At 41.1% G+C, this 18423-nt stretch overlaps 1 protein-coding gene and 1 long non-coding RNA gene across 5 annotated transcripts in view; one reads left to right on the top strand and one right to left on the bottom strand.

Annotated features, from left to right (window-relative positions):
• Positions 1–16814, top strand: part of E2F8 (E2F transcription factor 8) — a 17075-nt gene extending 261 nt beyond the window's left edge. Inside the window, exons 1-13 of one of the 4 annotated variants that reach the window (XM_017858242.1) lie at positions 255–664; positions 982–1105; positions 3060–3338; positions 3726–3882; positions 6144–6458; positions 6681–6842; positions 8536–8673; positions 10078–10281; positions 10584–10671; positions 10926–11460; positions 15041–15173; positions 15290–15684; positions 16061–16814. In XM_017858242.1, the coding sequence (XP_017713731.1) occupies positions 1091–1105; positions 3060–3338; positions 3726–3882; positions 6144–6458; positions 6681–6842; positions 8536–8673; positions 10078–10281; positions 10584–10671; positions 10926–11460; positions 15041–15173; positions 15290–15684; positions 16061–16243 (2604 nt within the window). In that variant the 5' untranslated portion in view covers positions 255–664; positions 982–1090 and the 3' untranslated portion in view covers positions 16244–16814. Of the gene's footprint in view, positions 1–254; positions 665–981; positions 1106–3059; positions 3339–3725; positions 3883–6143; positions 6459–6680; positions 6843–8535; positions 8674–10077; positions 10282–10583; positions 10672–10925; positions 11461–15040; positions 15174–15289; positions 15685–16060 lie in introns of those variants that run through there. The other 3 variants (XR_001882605.1, XM_017858237.1, XM_017858251.1) reach the window with 3 other exon arrangements.
• Positions 1–18423, bottom strand: part of LOC108519349 (uncharacterized) — an 80949-nt gene that overhangs the window by 50000 nt on the left and 12526 nt on the right. The window lies entirely within an intron of this gene.

Genomic DNA, 18423 nt, shown 5'->3' with positions numbered 1-18423 from the left:
CGCGGGTTTGCCCGCGCTCAGGCCCCGCGCAGCTAAGGGGAGGCGCCGGCCACGGTCCGACTTTCCGCGCCAAATTTTTAAATCGAAGGCGGAAGGTCCGACCCCGCCCCTGGCGCCGTCGGCCAATCGCAGGCCCGCCTCCGGCCCTCTGATTGGTCGGAAACTGTTGTCCTGGAAACCACGATGATGCTGTCCGGGAACTGTCGGGCGGGCGGCGGGCAGACAGGGCCTGGGGGAGGGGCCTTTGGCTGAGAGGAGGGGGAAGTGCACGGAGCTAGTGGCTGCCCGGGCGCTGTACCTGCTTGCCTTATTGGGCAAATGCCGCCTTCCAAGGTGGAGTCTAACGCCGTGGTGTGAACTGGCCACCCGAATAGGGACTAAATAGTGCTTTGTATCTTTAAGGAAGCCCTTTTTTAAATTAAAAAAAAGTCTTAATTTTAAGACTCTTTAAATGCCCAGCTGTATGCTTGGAGCTTTGGGACTGAATTTGGAACTTTCCTGTCAAGCAACCTCCCATGACTTTACTGCTGAGCCTGTGCACGTGTGTGTAAGGGGAGAAATCCAGGCATCTAGATGCAGACTTGTACCCAGTTACTTGGGGTCGCGTGCGCTCAGCCGGGACTTGGGCTTGTGCGCTCAGTCCGGAGCCCAAATCTGCGAACAGGTGGGTGCTTGCTAAAGTATTTGCTGGGGTCCAGAGAATGGCCCGCCTTTTCTACAGATGGGAGAGGGCTGTCACTAGAAATTCTGTGGGTTGCCTGAAGTCTTAGGACAGCCGATCCGTTTGCTGAAGGAATTTACTGGCATTTGTTGGCGTTCTCCGCCCAGTGGGGCGATCGCTGGTCGAGAATAAAATGTAAATATAGTTTGTCATTTTTCGTTAGTCTTTGTTTCCGTAGCCTGTTGTCCGTGAAGGAATTTTCAACAGATTTTTTGGTTCTTGTTTTTCTCTAACTTTTTCTATTCCCTTTTTTCTTTAAGGATATTAAAACTTTTAGTCCAATTGATTGGACTACTTGAACCATCGGGATTTGGGGAGGAACTCCAGATTTTTCATTTTTAAACTCTAAATGTATGAGGAATTTACAGAATGGAGAACGAAAAGGTACTTTATAATTTCAGTATTCATCACTGCAATTTTAAATTCAGTATCATCCGGATTTAACTCCATAATTTTTCCCTATCCAATATATCTTATTAATGCCACATCCTTGGTTAGCCTCTGTAATAACCTGGAAAAAATGAACCTTATCTTATAGTTTCAAAAATATCTAGTTTAAAATATATACTAATTTAATTAATATAGTTTAAAAAATGAAAATTATCTTAATTCAATCTCCAATCATTTCGAATGCCCTTTCTGAATTCCAGTTGTTCAAGAATCCTCAGAAATGTAATGAAACTGACAAATTTTATTATTCTTAAAAATATATTTTCTCTACGTATGTCTTGGAGACAGCTACCAAATCATTAAAAACTAGAAAGATTGTAAAGGGGCAAACCTACCCCTCTTCAAGAATTCGTTAGTTTCATTACAACATTTCTGAGGATTCTTGAATAACTGGAATTGAGAAAGGGCGTTTGACATGATTGGAGACTGAATTTCTTTTTAAGATAATTTTTTACCAAATTGGCAGCTTATTTACGGGGTCTGCAAAATGCTCTGTTTAGGGGGCAAATATTTTGTAAAATTACAAAAGAATTGTCTGTGTGGGGTGTCCAACTACTGATAGGTTAAAAAAAAGTGAACTTACATGCACATTTCTTAGTAGTTTTAGATGTTAGTCAAATAAGAGAATTACTATTGCTTCTGATAATGTGAGGCAAAGAAAAAGCCTATTCTCAGATCAGCACATCTCAGACGCACATACTGCAAGGAGCTCCTGTTGGGTCCACCACACTGACTTCCATGTAAGAAGAGCACCATACTTGGAGTGAGAATATCCAGGTTCCAGTCCTGTGTGACCCCTCTCAGCCTACGTCTTCTCTTCTGCAAGCTAGGAATGCAGGATTCCATGAACATACAAACGGAAAAGAGCTTGATAAACCCAAGATGTCACAGCAAGTCCCATTAATCCATGTTCTTGGTTATTTGGTCTGCCTATTATTTTACTTATTGCTCTTCCAAGCATTTTCTTTAAAATAGATAAAGATGAGAGTAGTGTGTGAAGTCCCTGGTGTCCAAAACTGGAAGGAACATAGTCTCCTTTAGCCTTATTTATGAACTGCTGTTAATTTTCCCTTTTGTCTCAGTGGCTATCCTGCCTCTGCCAGCATCTAGCTTTGTGGTCTTAGGTAGCTGTTATGTTGGTGCAAACGTAATTGCTGTTTTTGCCATTACTTTCAATAGCAAAAGCCACATTTACTTTTGCACCAACCTAATAATTTTACTTTTCTGGGCTCAATTTTCTCTCTCTGTAAAGTGAGGGAGTGTGTGTTCAAAGAGCAGACTTTTCTGGTCAGAAATCCTGCTGTTAGACACTGGATTTCCCTGATAAATCTGACCATATGCTATCCCTCACCCTTGTCTCCTTGTCTCTCTGACTCTTCAGTGGTATTTTATTTAGCACCCATTGCATGCAGCCATTATGTTAGGTGGATAAGAATTTCTGCCCTGTAGGCCTTTACTTATTACCGTACCATGAGTAAACAAAAGTCATTTCTAGGAATTTGAGATCATTTAACATTGTCAGTCCAATTAGGGGAAGCTGAGTGAAGAGCATTTGGGAACTCTATATTGTCTTTGCTACTCTTCTTTAAATCTAAAACTATTTCAAAATACAATTATAAGTCCTAACTAAAGTTTTTTCAGTGGTTGAAACATAAGGTGAAAACATTTAGGCCTTATTGCAAAATTAAAAATGGGAAATGTAATTATTAGAATGGACAATACACATCACATGACCATTAGAATACAGTTACTAATTTCCTCAACTCTACAATCTCATTAGACATTTTTTCCTTGGTATGATTCTATTCATTGTGCAATTTCTGGAATCCAAGCTGTCTGATAAATCCTGTTTTACCATGGATTTAATTATTTACATTTTTTAAACCAGGAAAATCTCTTTTGTGAGCCACATAAAAGGGGACTAATGAAAACACCTCTGAAAGAATCCACCACCGCAAATATCGTGTTGACAGAGATCCAGCCTGACTTTGGCCCTTTAACCACACCCACCAAGCCCAAAGAAGGCTCCCAGGGAGAGCCGTGGACACCGACAGCCAACCTAAAAATGCTCATTAGTGCTGTGAGCCCTGAGATCCGCAACAGAGATCAGAAAAGGGGGTTGTTTGGCAACAGAAGTGGATTACCTGAGGCCAAAGACTATATACACGTAGGTTTTCACGACTGGTTGGAGACTGGGAAATTTGCTGGGGGGGGTGGTTGTAGCTATTGGAGAAGTGCCCGCAATTTAAAGCATCACCACCTGAAGTCTGTTATTAACTCCCTTCAGAGCACCAGAAAGGTTTGAACCCCAAGAAATATAGCACTGGGAATTCTGAATCTTTGGATTATTTTCGTTTCAGGCTTTCCTTTCAGGTTTGCCAAGTGTTTTGTACTCCCCCTCAACCCCCGCCACCAACCTTTTCTCCCACCCAGAGTTTGCAGCTGTTGAAGCTAAGCGTGTGTAAGTTGGTGTTAGTCATCGAGCACAGATGCCCTTAATAAATCTGTCAAACTTTATTTTAGAATAAGACATTGTTTACCTTTTCCTTTGTAGGAACACTTATCTGGAGATGAATTTGAGAAATGCCAGCCAAGTCGAAAAGAGAAAAGTTTAGGATTATTGTGTCATAAGTTCTTAGCACGATATCCTAATTATCCCAACCCTGCTGTGAATAATGACATCTGCCTTGACGAAGTGGCAGAGGAACTTAGTAAGTATGCAAAGAACTCCTTGAAAGAATTAATAATTAAAGTGGCTTTATGGACTTAACTCCTTCAGACCCCGGCTCATCTAGCCAGTGTTTGTAAAGGACACAAATAAGGCGACATGGAAATTTTCTATCCCTAAAGCCCTCTTCTAATTTAAGAATGAAGGCAAGTAGTTGCAAATTTCAGCAAATCTTGGAGGCAAAAAAGTCACAATGGAGGTTGCTTCTGCCTGCAGTTTTCTCTGAAGCTTTAAAGAAAGGCAATATTGTCTTATGACTTGTTTCACAAAGTTACAACTGTGAACTTTTGCCTCATTGCTCTGCCTTCCTGTTCTTGAAGAATCAAGCTGATGAATGGTTATCTTCCTAGTTGACGCTGAGGATCAGCTTCTGCGAGTGGGAACAGGACCTGTGCACTCCTGGACCTTCAGCACTATTCTGAGGACTAGTTTTCTGAATGTTTTGTGTTGGGCACAAGTTATTCCTCCTGCCCCTTTTTACTCTTCTGTTCAAAGACCTGAATCTATTTGGAGCTAAAAAGGGGCCTGTGACAAATTTGGGGTACCTTTGGAGTCATGTGGGTATCTTAATCTAAACCTGTGAAGAGATGTGCTGTGCAAAATAACATGTTTTACTACAAAGCAATCACCCCGTGAAGAAAAGTTGCCCTTCTAATACATGTTTGTAAATATCAACTTTATTTCACATTTTAAGAATATGCCATTTAGATTCATCTCTTCATATATGCTTAATGGTAGCTGGGTAGGATGTACCTGTTAATTCAGCAAATATCTATTAATCTCCTACTACTATGTGTCAGGCAATGTTGTAGGAGCCTGGGATACATCCATAAACAAAAAGGGCAAAATCTCTTCTCTGTTAGAACCTATATTCCAGTGGGGCAATAGATACTGAGTAAAGGATATAGGAAGTAAGTAAGGATAATACATGCTAGAAAGTAACACGCATAGTGGAAAAAATAAATTGTAGATCAGGCTCAAGGGATCAGGAGTGCTGGGGAGGTGCTTTGCCGTAAGTGGTCAGATCAGGCTTCCTTGAGAAGGTGACATCTGAGCAAGGACTTGAAAGAAGCAAGGTAGGGAGCTGTAAGGACATCAGGGAGAAGGGTTCCAGGCAGAAGGAACAGCTACTACAAAGCAAGTGCGTATCTGGCAGATTCTAGGAACAGCAAGAGGTCAGTAGGATCCACCCTTATTAAAACAGTGTTTTATTGATCACTTTTCCAGAAAGGCTGATCTCATCAAATATTTAAATTGAAATTAAGTTTCTCGAACGAAGAGAATTCTAACATTACAAAATATTGAAAACCCAATTTAAATAGATAGATGAGAGTTACAGAATTACTAATATCACATTGTTAATAATAGCTAGAAAGTAAGCAAAATTAGACCCAAAACGGGATATTTTATTTTTATGTGAATTTTAAAACTACATCATGGTTTTTATACTTTTCTGAAATCTCAGCATTTTGTTTCTATCGTATGATCATTATAGATGGGGGTGTGTGTACCTGTAGGTATTGGAAGGGGTTGGAAAGTGTGAGATGCAGAGTTTTAAAGACTTGGTTTGCTACTTGCTAGCTCTTTGCGGGTGAGGGTGAGCTACTTAGCTGGTCAGAGCCTCTGTTTTCTCATTCTTTTTTTTTTTTTGAGACTGAGTCTTGCTCCTTCGCCCAGGCTGGAGTGCAGTGGCGCGATCTCGGCTCACTGCAAGCCCCCTCTCCTGGGTTCATGCCATTCTCCTGCCTCAGCCTCCCCAGTAGCTGGGACTACAGGCGCCCGCCACCACGCCCGGCTAATTTTTTTGTATTTTTAGTAGAGACGGGGTTTCACCGTGTTAGCCAGGATGGTCTCCATCTCCTGACCTCGTGATCCGCGCACTTCGGCCTCCCAAAGAGCTGGGATTACAGGCGTGAGCCACCGCGCCCAGCCTTGCTCATCCTTTTTAAAGTGAAGATCATAATACCTACTTCACAAGTTTAGGGTGAAAACTTCCTAAAGCTGTGTAGCACATCTTAGGCCCTCATTAATTGTTGCCTTTCTAATTCATATGATTTGTACCCTTGGAAAGCAAAGACATGTCTTTCTCACCTTCACAGTATTTGTTGAGTATGTGCACTTATAGTACAGTTAGGAAAGTGATATTATCCGGAACCTACTGACTAATAAACCATGGAAGAAAACGCTATTCAATTCTAAACAAGTTACAAAAATCTGTAACACACAATTGCACGTTCTTTGTAGATGTTGAACGTCGTCGCATTTACGATATCGTGAACGTCCTAGAGAGTTTACATATGGTGAGCCGCCTCGCCAAAAACAGGTACACTTGGCACGGGCGACACAACCTCAACAAAACCCTTGGCACCTTGAAGAGCGTCGGGGAGGAGAATAAGTATGCCGAGCAGATTATGATGATCAAAAAGAAAGAATATGAGCAAGAGTTTGACTTTATTAAGAGTTACAGTATAGAGGATCATATCATCAAATCAAACACTGGCCCAAATGGACACCCAGACGTGTGTTTCGTGGAACTCCCTGGAGTGGAATTTCGGGCAGGTGAGAGATGGTAGTGAAAACCCCAGGCTGCATAGCATTTGTCCTCTGTCTAAGGAAAAGGTCCTGTGGAGAACACGGCTCTAAAGCTACTGCTGCCTTTAATGTTCAAATGCCGCAGTTGTCAGCTGTATGATCAGGTGGTGGTATTTTTAGCCTTGTTACTTTAGAAGTCGCTTGTCCCTTTATGAATTTTAATTCTCTAATCCCCATCCTTCTCTAAAGCTTCTGTAAACAGCCGCAAAGACAAGTCTTTAAGGGTAATGAGCCAGAAATTTGTGATGCTGTTTTTGGTGTCAACGCCTCAGATAGTAAGCCTAGAAGTTGCCGCCAAGATTTTAATTGGGGAGGACCATGTGGAAGATTTGGATAAAAGCAAGTTTAAAAGTAAGTGTCATGACTGCCATGGATTTTTGAACCTATTCTTAAACAATAAAATCTCAGTCGTAAACTCATTTCCAAATTAGGAAACATAGGTGCATAAACAGATCTTCTCTATTTATGTTTTTATATCTTCACTTCTTCCCAGAAGCCATGATAATATTGATTTAGCTAACTTGTTATGATACATAGGTATCACTACTCTTTTTTTTGTTTGTTTTTTGTTTTTTGGTTTTTTTTGAGATGGAGTCTCGCTCTTTTGCCATGCTGGAGTGCAGTGGCGTGGCCTCGGCTCACTGCAACCTCCACCTCCTGGGTTCCAGCGATTCTCCTGCCACAGCCTCCAGAGTAGCTGGGACCACAGGCACGCACCACCATGCCCAGCTAATTTTTATGTTTTTAGTAGAGACAGAGTTTCACCGTGTTGGCCAGTAGGGTCTCAATCTCTTGACCTGGTGATCCACCCACCTCGGCCTCCCAAAGTGCTAGAATTACAGGCGTGAGCCACCATGCCCGGCCAAGTATCACTACTCTTATTTGACACATTGCTTCATTTGATATTGTAACAGTGTTCTCATTAAAAGTAAACACTGGAAGAATCTGTTCTGTGTAAGCTCTAAATAAGAGTAAATTGTAAAGTGGATCTGGACCCCAGGTCTTCTTCCACTGATGCTGATATAGAGGGTTTATAAATGACTCATAAACTTGTCCCCAGAAGTGACCTGCAGCACAGGTAGTCTGCCATTTTGAAAGAATGGTTTTAGCTAGATTACTGGCTCAAAATTCGGAAGGGACTGTAGACTCGATTCCTAACAAAAGAGCTACACCCTCACCATTACACGAGACTGCAGGAAGGGTGTGGAAAGAAGTGCTCAGAGGATGGGGAGGGGCACTTGGCTTGGGGGATCTGCAATTTCAGAAAACACGTCCTGATACTACTGAAGGGTTACTTGCCTTTTGTGAGTCACCAGATAGTTTTCATCTTTGTTTCACTGGTTAGTCATAGCCTTGAAAACTGTTCCAGGAACTGCAGAGGTGTAAGTTACTGAATCCCCAGGGAAGTCAGAACCTTCTGGTATGGCTAGGAAGGAGGTTCGATTTGTAATTTGTACTATCAGGATGGCAGTAAAAACAGACTTTTTGTAATTTGTTACATATCTCTTTAAGATATGTGAGATTTGTCAAATTCACAGATCTATGTTTTGCATATTACATAAAGACAATATTAAAAAATTACACATGTTGATGGGGTACAGAATTTTCTATGCTGCGATAATAAAGACATGTTGTTATAAACTATTGCAAGCAGAAAAGCAAGACATTTGTCACTGATACTTTTACTTCTCTTCATAAAGTTCTTCTGAATCCTCAGAAGATACCCAGGAATGGTGACTTTATTTTTGAAATAGTCTGTAACATAGTTTCAGATAGAGTGATCTCATCAAGTCATGTTTTCTTTGTCAACATATACTATTGTCATTTCAGCATTGAGTACTAGCAGTAACTGAGTCTTTTAAATATTTAAAACTTTTTTATGGCAATTAAAGCTGTATCACCAGAACTTAAAAGGAGGCAGATGTTTCTCTGTCTGACATTGATGGTTAAGACAGCTCCTAGAATATACATGAAGTCTTTCTGAAGGAAAATTCTTTGATCTTTTCATTATTCCATTAAGTGGATTATATACTTTTTTCCCCAGCAAAAATTAGGAGGTTGTATGATATAGCTAATGTTCTGAGTAGCCTGGATCTTATCAAGAAAGTTCATGTTACAGAGGAAAGAGGCCGAAAACCAGCTTTTAAATGGACCGGCCCAGAAATCAGTCCAAATACCAGTGGTATGTATTTTTTTCTTTCACCCTTTGCTTTATTATTTGTGTGTGTATGTGTGTGTTTTTAATTTTTAATTTCTAGTGTGTGATGTTCCCCTCCCTGTGTCCATGTGTTCTCATTGTTCACCTCCCACTTATGAGTGAGAACATGCGGTGTTTGATTTTCTGTTCCTATGTTAGTTTGCTGAGGATGATGCTTCCAGCTCCATCCATGTCCCACAGAGGACATGATCTCATTCCTTTTTGTGGCTGCATAGTATTCCATGATGTATATGTACCACATTTTCTTTATCCTACTTCATTATTTTGAATTAATGCACATTGGGAGATATTTTCCCTTCCCCTTCCTACTCACAGCCCCACATGGAAAAGATTTATATGATTGAAAAGATGATTCAAGATGAATGGCAATATAGAAAGTTTGGCTACTGGCTCTATCAGCAAACCAAGATCCATAACAACCTCCCTCCCTGTGTTCAAGAAGTAGAATCTGTATGTGAAAGGATTCAGAAAGTTGAAAGCACCACAAAGCATAAAACACTATTGCTGCTATGCGGCCCAGTGACCACAACAGAACCTGTGCCCATTGAGAATATGAAATGAGTTCACTCTGGTATCAAAGTAGATATTTCTAGTCTTTATCTTAACTCTGTGATGCTGACATTTTGCATTCTACCAAAGATCCCTGCCCAGAATCATTGAAAATGACAAGAACGTGGGCCATGGAGACAGAGGGAAACTTAGGTTCCATTCCAAGCTCTGCCACTCTGGCTTTGCGGCCTGAGGCAAGTTACTTCTTCGAGGCTTAGTTTTCTCATTGGTGAAATGGGAAGAACAATGGCACCTCAGTGGAGTTACTGTGATTTTGGTATAATCTCAGAGAGAGGTCCTTTGGTGCAGGAATTTGGGGTGGAAGTTCTGGGGCCATACTGACCAGGTTCATATCCCAGGCCCACATGCTCCCAGTTGAGAGACTTTGAGCCAGTAGGTTAATGTCTCTGTGGGTCAGAGCTCTTATCACTGACACGGGGCTACATTTCTTGAGGAACAGTTACCTCATGGAGCTGTGAGGATCACCCTTATTTCATTAGATCTAAGACTCCACTGATTGTAAGATGCACAATTCTTTCTATATCACTAAGAAAGAAAAATTGCTAATAACTACCCTCTAGCACACCACTGGTTATAAGATATAGTGCAGTTTCAGAAATGCTAACATAGGAAATATTGTGTCTCAGAATTCATTTAATAAGATAAACAAGGTTTTCTCTGTAAAGCCCTTAGAACAGTGATAGGCACATGGTCGGTGCTCTGTAACTTGCCACTTTTATTCCTAAAATTGTTTTATTTCATATCCCAAAGGGAAACTGAGCCATCCAGGTTTTAATACACAGATGTTTTCTGTTTCAGGCTCCAACCCAGTCATTCCTTTTACTCCCTCTGATTTGGAGGCGAGACGGTCTTCAAAAGAGAACTGTGCCAAAAATCTCTTTTCCACACGTGCGAAACCAAACTTTACTCGACACCCATCTCTTATCAAATTGGTAAAGAGTATAGAAAGTGATCGGAGAAAGATAAATTCTGCTCCCAGTAGCCCTATCAAGACCAACAAAGGTATGTTTTCAGGAATGTCAGGGATCTGCTAGGAAAAATTACCTTTTATCTCAATTTGTTTAGCTTACTTGATCCTTGCGATAGTTGTCAGAGAATTATTTCAATATCTATATACCCAAACCCTCTTGAAGCCTAACTAATGTATAAATTTAAAAAGTCATTTGTGGGGCTTATTGTTTAATTGCTATGCAACTTTGAGGGGAGATGCAAATTTCTGTTCCTCTGACTTCAGTAAGGTTTTATCTGTGTGAACATTTATTCTTTAGCTTTGACTGATGCTCTCTTCCTTTCTATTTTACCAGCTGAGAGTTCTCAGAATTCTACATCCTTCCCAAGTAAAATGGCTCAGCTCGCAGCTATTTGTAAAATGCAGTTAGAACAGCAATCAAGGTAGGTTGGCAATGCTCTTTAATAACAGGATGAATTACTTTTACATTACATTATTAGGATTACTTATTTTATGTGAGAAGAAGCACTAGCCTTGAAAACTGGAGAGCTAATCTTTTCTGTATCTCATACTCACTCATTACAGAAATTATCTGCATGTTCCATAAAAGCATGTCTTCAATATGAGGCTTAAAGCTGTAGAACAGTTCAGAGAAAATGTATATCCATCATGTCGTGTATTAAAACTTGTCTTTTAGTGAATCCAGACAGAAAGTGAAAGTACAGCTGGCAAGATCTGGACCCTGCAAACCAGTAGCCCCTCTGGACCCCCCAGCGAATGCTGAAATGGAGCTGACAGCACCATCCCTCATCCAGCCCCTGGGAGTGGTTCCCCTGATCCCCAGCCCATTGTCATCAGCAGTGCCCCTGATCCTACCTCAGACCCCTTCAGGCCCATCCTATGCCATCTACCTGCAGCCCGCTCAAGCCCACCAAAGTGTGACACCACCCCAAGGCCTGAGCCCCACAGTCTGTACCACCCACTCTTCTAAAGCTACTGGAACAAAAGACTCCACAGATGCCACCACTGAGAAGGCAGCCAATGATACCTCAAAGGCCAGTGCCTCTACCAGGCCTGGAAGCTTGCTGCCAGCACCAGAGAGTCAAGGGGCAAAGAGCCGAACCAGGGAGCTGGCTGGAGAAAGAGGCTCAAAGAGGGGAAGCATGCTCGAGGACAGTGGTTCCAAAAAGAAATTTAAAGAGGAACTAAAAGGACTTGAAAATGTCTCCACAGTAAGTACAGCCTTGAACTGCACAAAGCTTTAGGAATTCCCTAGTCTATTACAGGAAGATTGGTGACTGGTGAAATTTACCGAAGAGCATTCTCTCAGAAGACAAGGAACTGTTCCTTAGTATCCCATAATCCAAATGAGGCCCTCAACAACTAATCCCCTGGCTGGGATGACAGCAGGGACATTTTTAACCTTTGGAGGAAGGGATTATTTGCTCTCTTTAAAGTACCACGGGTGGTTGTCCTTAAGTCCATTTCTCCATCACACACTGGAATGCAAACACCTGTCATGAAAGTCATAAATAATTTACAAGAGGACGTAAGCCCAAATGAACGAATGGATGCATAGGGTTCCTGTAACTCCTGCTTTCTGAGTCATTACCTAATGTTTGTTTGATGTCATGTAACTGGCATCTGTTGCCTAGAAGATAAATTGCTCCCCATTTTTACTTTCTATGTAAAATTTAAATCATAATTTCTATTTTATGTAAATAGAAAAATCAAACTGATCTTGGCAAATTGTAGATATAGTTCATGTATTGGTTTCTGGAGATTTTGACGTGCAAGATAAATTATTTTTCCTAAGTGGAGATTAGTTCAGGAGGGAATTAATATTTATTGGATGCCTACCCACATATAGCAGACACAACAGATATTAGGCACTTTTACATACAGTATCTCATTTTTCTCCCTTAGGACAATTATATATGAAAGACATTACTGTATCATCCAATAAATACCACTAAATGTATAAGTAAAAGTTAATCTCTCATTTTGCCCCTGCTCTTAATACAAGGTATTTTACTTCTCTATGTCTTATTTTTCCGCATCTGTAAAGAATTTATTCCAGCAGTTTTTCCTCATCACCTACTGGGTATAAAGCACTATGCTCTGGATCAAATCTAACCCAGTACCTGCCTTTGGTGGCAATTGCTTTTGGGTACTTGCCTGTGGGCATATTATAGTTTTTGTGGGGTTGAGTGTATTTATTCCATGATGATACATTTAAAAGGGTTTGATCCTTTTAAGACGTGGTATAAGCTAAAAGGTATTATCTGTTACTGTTGTTATTAAAGAGGAAGCTTAGAGTTTGACAAATCTTCCCTGAGGATGGCCTCATGATAACCATTCAAAACATCTATTATCTTACATAGTATCATTTTGTATTTAATGTATATGCTAAGGGGGAAATCACAAGACTTTGCTTGATTCAATATTCTGGGAGGTCCATAACCTCTTTTGGCCAACGGGTATGATTTAATAATGGTCTCCTGTTGCTTACATAGTTATTCAGGATTAGGGTTTTCAGTGGATAGATTTTCCATACACTCCTGCTTCTTTTTTATATGTCTGCAACTTTAACCATTTCTTTTTTCTTTTGAGACAGGGTCTTACTCTGTCACCCAGAATGGAGTGCAGTGGCATGATTTTAGCTCACTCCAGCCTCGACCTCCAAGGCCTAAGTGATCCTTCAAGTGGCTTAGACTACAGGTGTGCTGTCATGCCTGGCTAATTTTTTATTTTTGTGTGGAGACAGGGTTTCACCATGTTGCTCAGGCTGGTCTCAAACTCCTGAGCTCAAGCAGTCTGCCCACCTTGGCCTCCCAAAGTGCTGAGATCACAGGCATATGCCATCATGCCCAGCCCACTTTTAACCATTTCTTTTTAGTATGACCTGAGCAAAACAAAGACAATGAGAGATTCATGTGTTAATTCATTCAACAAATTTTTACTGAGAATTTACACTTCTAGGGGTGGAAAGAAGATAAGTATGCCAAAAAACACAAACATATCAGGTAGTGAATGATAGGAATGAAGATGGCATGATAGGAGGAAGGGGTGGGAGGGCTACCGTAGGCTAGAAGAGTTCAAGTTCAAATATGTCAGATTCATTCTGCAATTTAATAGTTCTAATTTTTTTTAAAACAAAAAGGGGAATTGGCATTATAGGTTAAAAGATTTTATAATGAATGTAGTTGGTTGGAAATTTTTAAATTATTATTCTATTACTATGGGTTTTACTGAAGACTTGAAAGAGTTAAACCAGCAATCAGAATAATTTGTACCATGAGAGAATATAACTAAAGCTAACAGAGAGCAGCTCTGTCGTAAAGCACCTAAATTTGCCCCTTAAAAATTATCTCTTCCCGCAGTTTTCAAGGCACCTACTAGAAGAGATTTTGAGTGGTACCAAGTACCTAAGAAACAAAATTAAAAACTTGTGGTATACTTTTAGCTTTGTGGATTCTGAATTCCCTTGTTCCCAAGGAAAAGACCTATTAACAACTAGATTAAACTGTTGTTTTCACAATAAAGAGAAGAAAGGTCTGAAGGAAGATAAAAGGAGGGCCCTAGTTTATAAGAGCAGTTTTTAGCTTTTGCCAGTCCTAGTTATGGTGAGGCTAAAGCAGACTTTTCATGCAGTTCAGCCACCCATGTAATCTTTTTCTGTTTGGTAAAGTACAGTGATCTAGCAGGCATGTTGGGAGGTACATGCAACCCTATCCTTAGGCCTTTTCTATTTGTGATATAACTTTATTGTCTAAAGCTTTTGCTCAATGGCATGTGCGTCTCTAATATGAATTAATCAATTCTCTTATTTGTAATTTTTTTTTAACTCTGGTGTACTTTGCGTATTTTAAGACTGCTTATTATCATTACAGCCAGCAGTACTAGAAAGAAATCTTTACTTATATAATTTCTGTTTTAAATCAGGGGCCAGCAAACTTTCTTTAAAGGGCCAGATAGTAGACAATTTTTGGGTTAGAGGGCCATATGGGCCCTCTGCCATTATAGCAGGAAGGCAGCTATAGGCAGTACATAAATGAATGAGTATGGTTGTGTTCCAATAAAACTTTATTTATAAAAATAGGCAGGGTGTGGGAACTGGCCCATGGCCCATAGTTTAGCCCCCTTTTCTCTAAATCAATGTTATTTAAAGTTGCCTTAAAATACTAGTCCTCCTTAATTGCCTACTGCAAATATTGTTGCCAAATAATTTGGGAGACGCTACCTGCTGTGTGCCCCACTTGGAGATTTTTAATGCATGCCACCGTTAAAGTCTCTTGGAAATCCTCTAATAAAGACACGATTTGACTTTGTTTAATTCAGCATTTTCCAATTATATTTGACCATGAATCAAGTAATGCCTATTTGCAACCCGTGGACCTAGGGGCCCTCAGAATGCTCTTTGGGAAATAGCATTCTATATAATTCAAGAACAATCAGTTACTACTACATCATACCAAGGAGTCCAGTAGCAGGAGTTAGGTTATCAGTGTGAGAGCGGTGTGCTGGATGAATCCTTACCCCTAAGCAGGGTCACAGCCAGCATCCAGAGGTGTCCTAAGACCACAGGTGGCGTTTAAGAAACATGTTCTGTATCATTCGGGGCAAGCATTGGAAAGGGTGGGAGGGGATTCTCCTCTAGGAGCCAGGTGACCAGCCTGCCTGCAGCCCACACCACTGGAGGCTTTGGTCCAATGAGGCAACCACCCAGGGATATTAGTCCTGAAAGAGGCACGTGGCTGTTTTTCTTCCTGTATTTGTGTGTAAAATAAACCCTTCCTCCTTGTTTTCTAGACCTTGTTCCCATCAGGATACCTAATCCCTCTCACCCAGTGCTCATCCTTGGGGGCAGAGTCCATTTTGTCTAGTAAAGAAAACTCAGGTGCTCTTTCCCCAAACCACAGGATTTACAGCTCCCCAATTGCAGGTGAGTGCACATAAAACACTAACCAGATGTGGGTCGGTCTCAAGTTCACTTAAGCCTTGTCAACTTCTTGGATAAATGCCTGTGCTTTTAAGATATCTTCCCCCTTTTCTTTCCAGGTATTATTCCAGTGACATCATCTGAACTCACTGCTGTTAATTTTCCCTCTTTTCATGTAACACCTTTGAAGCTAATGGTCTCACCAACTTCCGTGGCAGCCGTACCTGTCGGGAACAGCCCGGCTCTCGCTTCAAGCCACCCCGTTCCCATCCAGAACCCAAGCTCAGCCATTGTAAACTTCACCCTGCAGCACTTGGGACTCATCTCACCCAGTGTGCAGATGTCTGCCAGCTCTGGGCCTGGAATCGTTCCTGTGTCTCCAAGAATAGAGGCTGTTAATGTCGTACCAGAAAATGCAGGCACTCGGCAAGGAAGGGCCACCAACTATGACTCACCAGTCCCAGGCCAGAGCCAGCCAAATGGACAATCAGTTGCTGTGACAGGGGCACAACAGGTGAGAGGCTTTCTACTTAATTTAATTTTTCCTGGAATTATTAAGTCCCAAGTATCTGTGTCATAAGACACTCGCTTTTGCTTTCCCTCTTTGGAAAGGGAAAGGATGGGAGTCAGGAGACTGAAGGCCTATGTTACTTCCAGAACCTAGGAAGAGTGTCCAAGGCATCCATATTATTGGGTTATCGTGAGATTTTTGTCTCTCCCCTAACAAAAAGAATTGAGAACGTAAAACTCATCAAAGCTTCCCTCGCCAATTTCCAGATACGCCGGTTTCCCAATGTGCGATATATCCATCCAGCCCAATCTTCCTAGTCTGGTAAGATTAGGTATCTGTGTGGTTGACTTCTTTTGTCCATTCTTCTCTTTTCAATCAGCCTGTTCCTGTGACACCCAAAGGGTCACAATTAGTGGCCGAAAGTTTCTTCCGTACCCCAGGTGGACCCACCAAGCCAACCAGCTCATCCTGCATGGATTTTGATGGTGCTAAGAAAACCTCCTTAGGAACTCTCTTTGTCCCACAACGAAAACTGGAAGTCTCAACAGAGGATGTCCATTAATCAACAGATGTTGGCTTAGTTTAATTTTCTAAAGAGTTGTTTAATAGAGAAATGTACACAGACTGATTTGGAGAACACGTTCTCTGAAAATACTGTAAATACGTTGGGGATTTGCTCAATGTGAAATCAGATACTTGTTTTCGTACATATATATATATACACACACACATATATTTGTATAAAGCTAAGTTTAGCTTTCAATCCTACAAAATAAAAGTAAAATGTTGAACTCTAAGATATATTAACTTCTAGGGGGAAAAAATCCATTATTTTAGCTGTGCCTATACCATTATGCAAAGTAACTGTATTAAAGTTTACTTCCCTCTGAGTAAATATGTTTGACATGCCTAACACAGCGTTCCCTTAAACATTTTGCACAAAGAAAACGCTGTGTGATGTATAATGTTGTATTTTTAAATAGGGGTATAGCTATATTTTTTGTAATTTCTTTAATCTGTTGTGCAGTATATCTTTTTGTAAAGTTTGCAACAATCCTCAATCAAGTCTATGGAAAATTATTTATAAAATGTATTTTAATCATAAGTTGTTCAAATTAAAACTTTTCTAAAATGTAGTTAGCATTTTCATTTGGCCAGTTAGGGCACTGTTGGGAGAAAATTAAAATTTACCTAATCACAGAGGCAAATTCTCAGTAAAGAGTATCCATCCTGGGTTCCGTTAGATATGCAAAGTTTATAGAACGTTTCTACATTCTGTCCCCCATTTTGACCCTTGGGATTGCTCCACTTTTGCAGAAGTAAAATTGGCTTTGGAGAGGCTGTTGCTTGGCCAAGGACACCCAGCTAAGTCCCATGTGCTTCCTACCACACTCCGGGAGATTAGAAATGAAAAGAAGGTGCCTAGGGGCCCTGATGTGACCAGCATCTGTGCCACGCTTCCTGCTCTATGCAGAGGTGGGTCTGTACCCGCTCTCTTAACACACTTCTTGGATGGCCCAGCTCCAGGGGTGTGAAAACAGGAGTAAGGATTCTAATGTCCGCCACACCTGGAGAACTACTGTACCAAACCCCCAGGAGCTCCAAGAGAAGGAACAAGTTCCAATGTGTTAAGTGTACATCTCTTTGACCCCCTTATGGGAAGAATTGCACCTTGAGAATTGACAAGCGCTTTCCCTGGTCAGGGTCTTAAAGGCGCATCATAATATCGATTTCCTACATGTTTACTATATGTAGACAGGGTTACACATTTTAAATGTATCATATCTATGAGCTACAACTGAGGCTCACAGGGATTAAAGCAACAAGTCCATAGTCACACTGCTAGCGTATGCAAGTACTCAGCTCATGTCTATTGGACCTCATTATCCATTGCCCATTTACTTCTAGAGACATGCCTAGCAGCTCTAAAGAACCCATATGAACTATTTCCTCCAAAGTACCTTTGCCTTTGTTTTTATGCTTCTTAGAGAACAGGTGAATGGTCTCTGATTTAAGAAATGGCCCCTGCCTTCAAGGTGCTTATAGTTGGGAAAGATAGTATGTACACATGAATAAAGCATTTCCATGCAATAAACAGGGTAAGTTGCCAAATGGTAGATATAGACAAAATATATAGTTCTGTAGAGACTACTAGATTTAATTGCTTACACAGAACTATGAGAGAAACACCAAGACAGACAGCTGCTGTGTCTCTCAGGAAGTTCTTACATCTGCCTCCCCCTCCTCTGTGGCTGAGCTACAGAGATTGGAAACCAAGGTTTTGTTTTGTTCCCCTCATCAATTCTGCATGTGAAGAATTACCCTCCCGGAGAAATTTGATGCATAGGAAGAAAGGAGGTGTTAGATTTCCAGGCAGCTCTGGACACTGTCCCACCCAATACTGCTTCTCTGACAGGTTTGTGAGGTTACCCCTTGATCCCCACCTCCTGGTGTTCACACCCTTGTGTTCTCCCCTCCCCTTGAGTGTGCCTGGGACTTGTAACCTGCTTCTAACCAATAGGATACACTAAAAGTGATGGGATTTGTGATTGTGTGTGTGGTTTTGTGGTCACATGTCATAAGACTGTGATGCCCATCTTGCTGTAGTCTCTCTCCCTTGCTGGCTTTGAGGAATCAAAGCAGCCATGTTGGTGGGGGGCCCAAAGTGGCAAGGACCTGTGGACAGTCTTTGAGCAAAAGGCAGGCTGCAGCCAACAACCAGCAAAAACCTGAAATCAGTCC

Source organism: Rhinopithecus bieti, unplaced genomic scaffold (assembly GCF_001698545.2).
Source record: "Rhinopithecus bieti isolate Rb0 unplaced genomic scaffold, ASM169854v2 scaffold_2350, whole genome shotgun sequence".
NCBI classification, from domain to species: domain Eukaryota; kingdom Metazoa; phylum Chordata; class Mammalia; order Primates; family Cercopithecidae; genus Rhinopithecus; species Rhinopithecus bieti.
The sequence above is the reverse complement of the archived record's forward strand: the minus strand, read 5'-3'. Positions and strand labels throughout refer to the sequence as shown.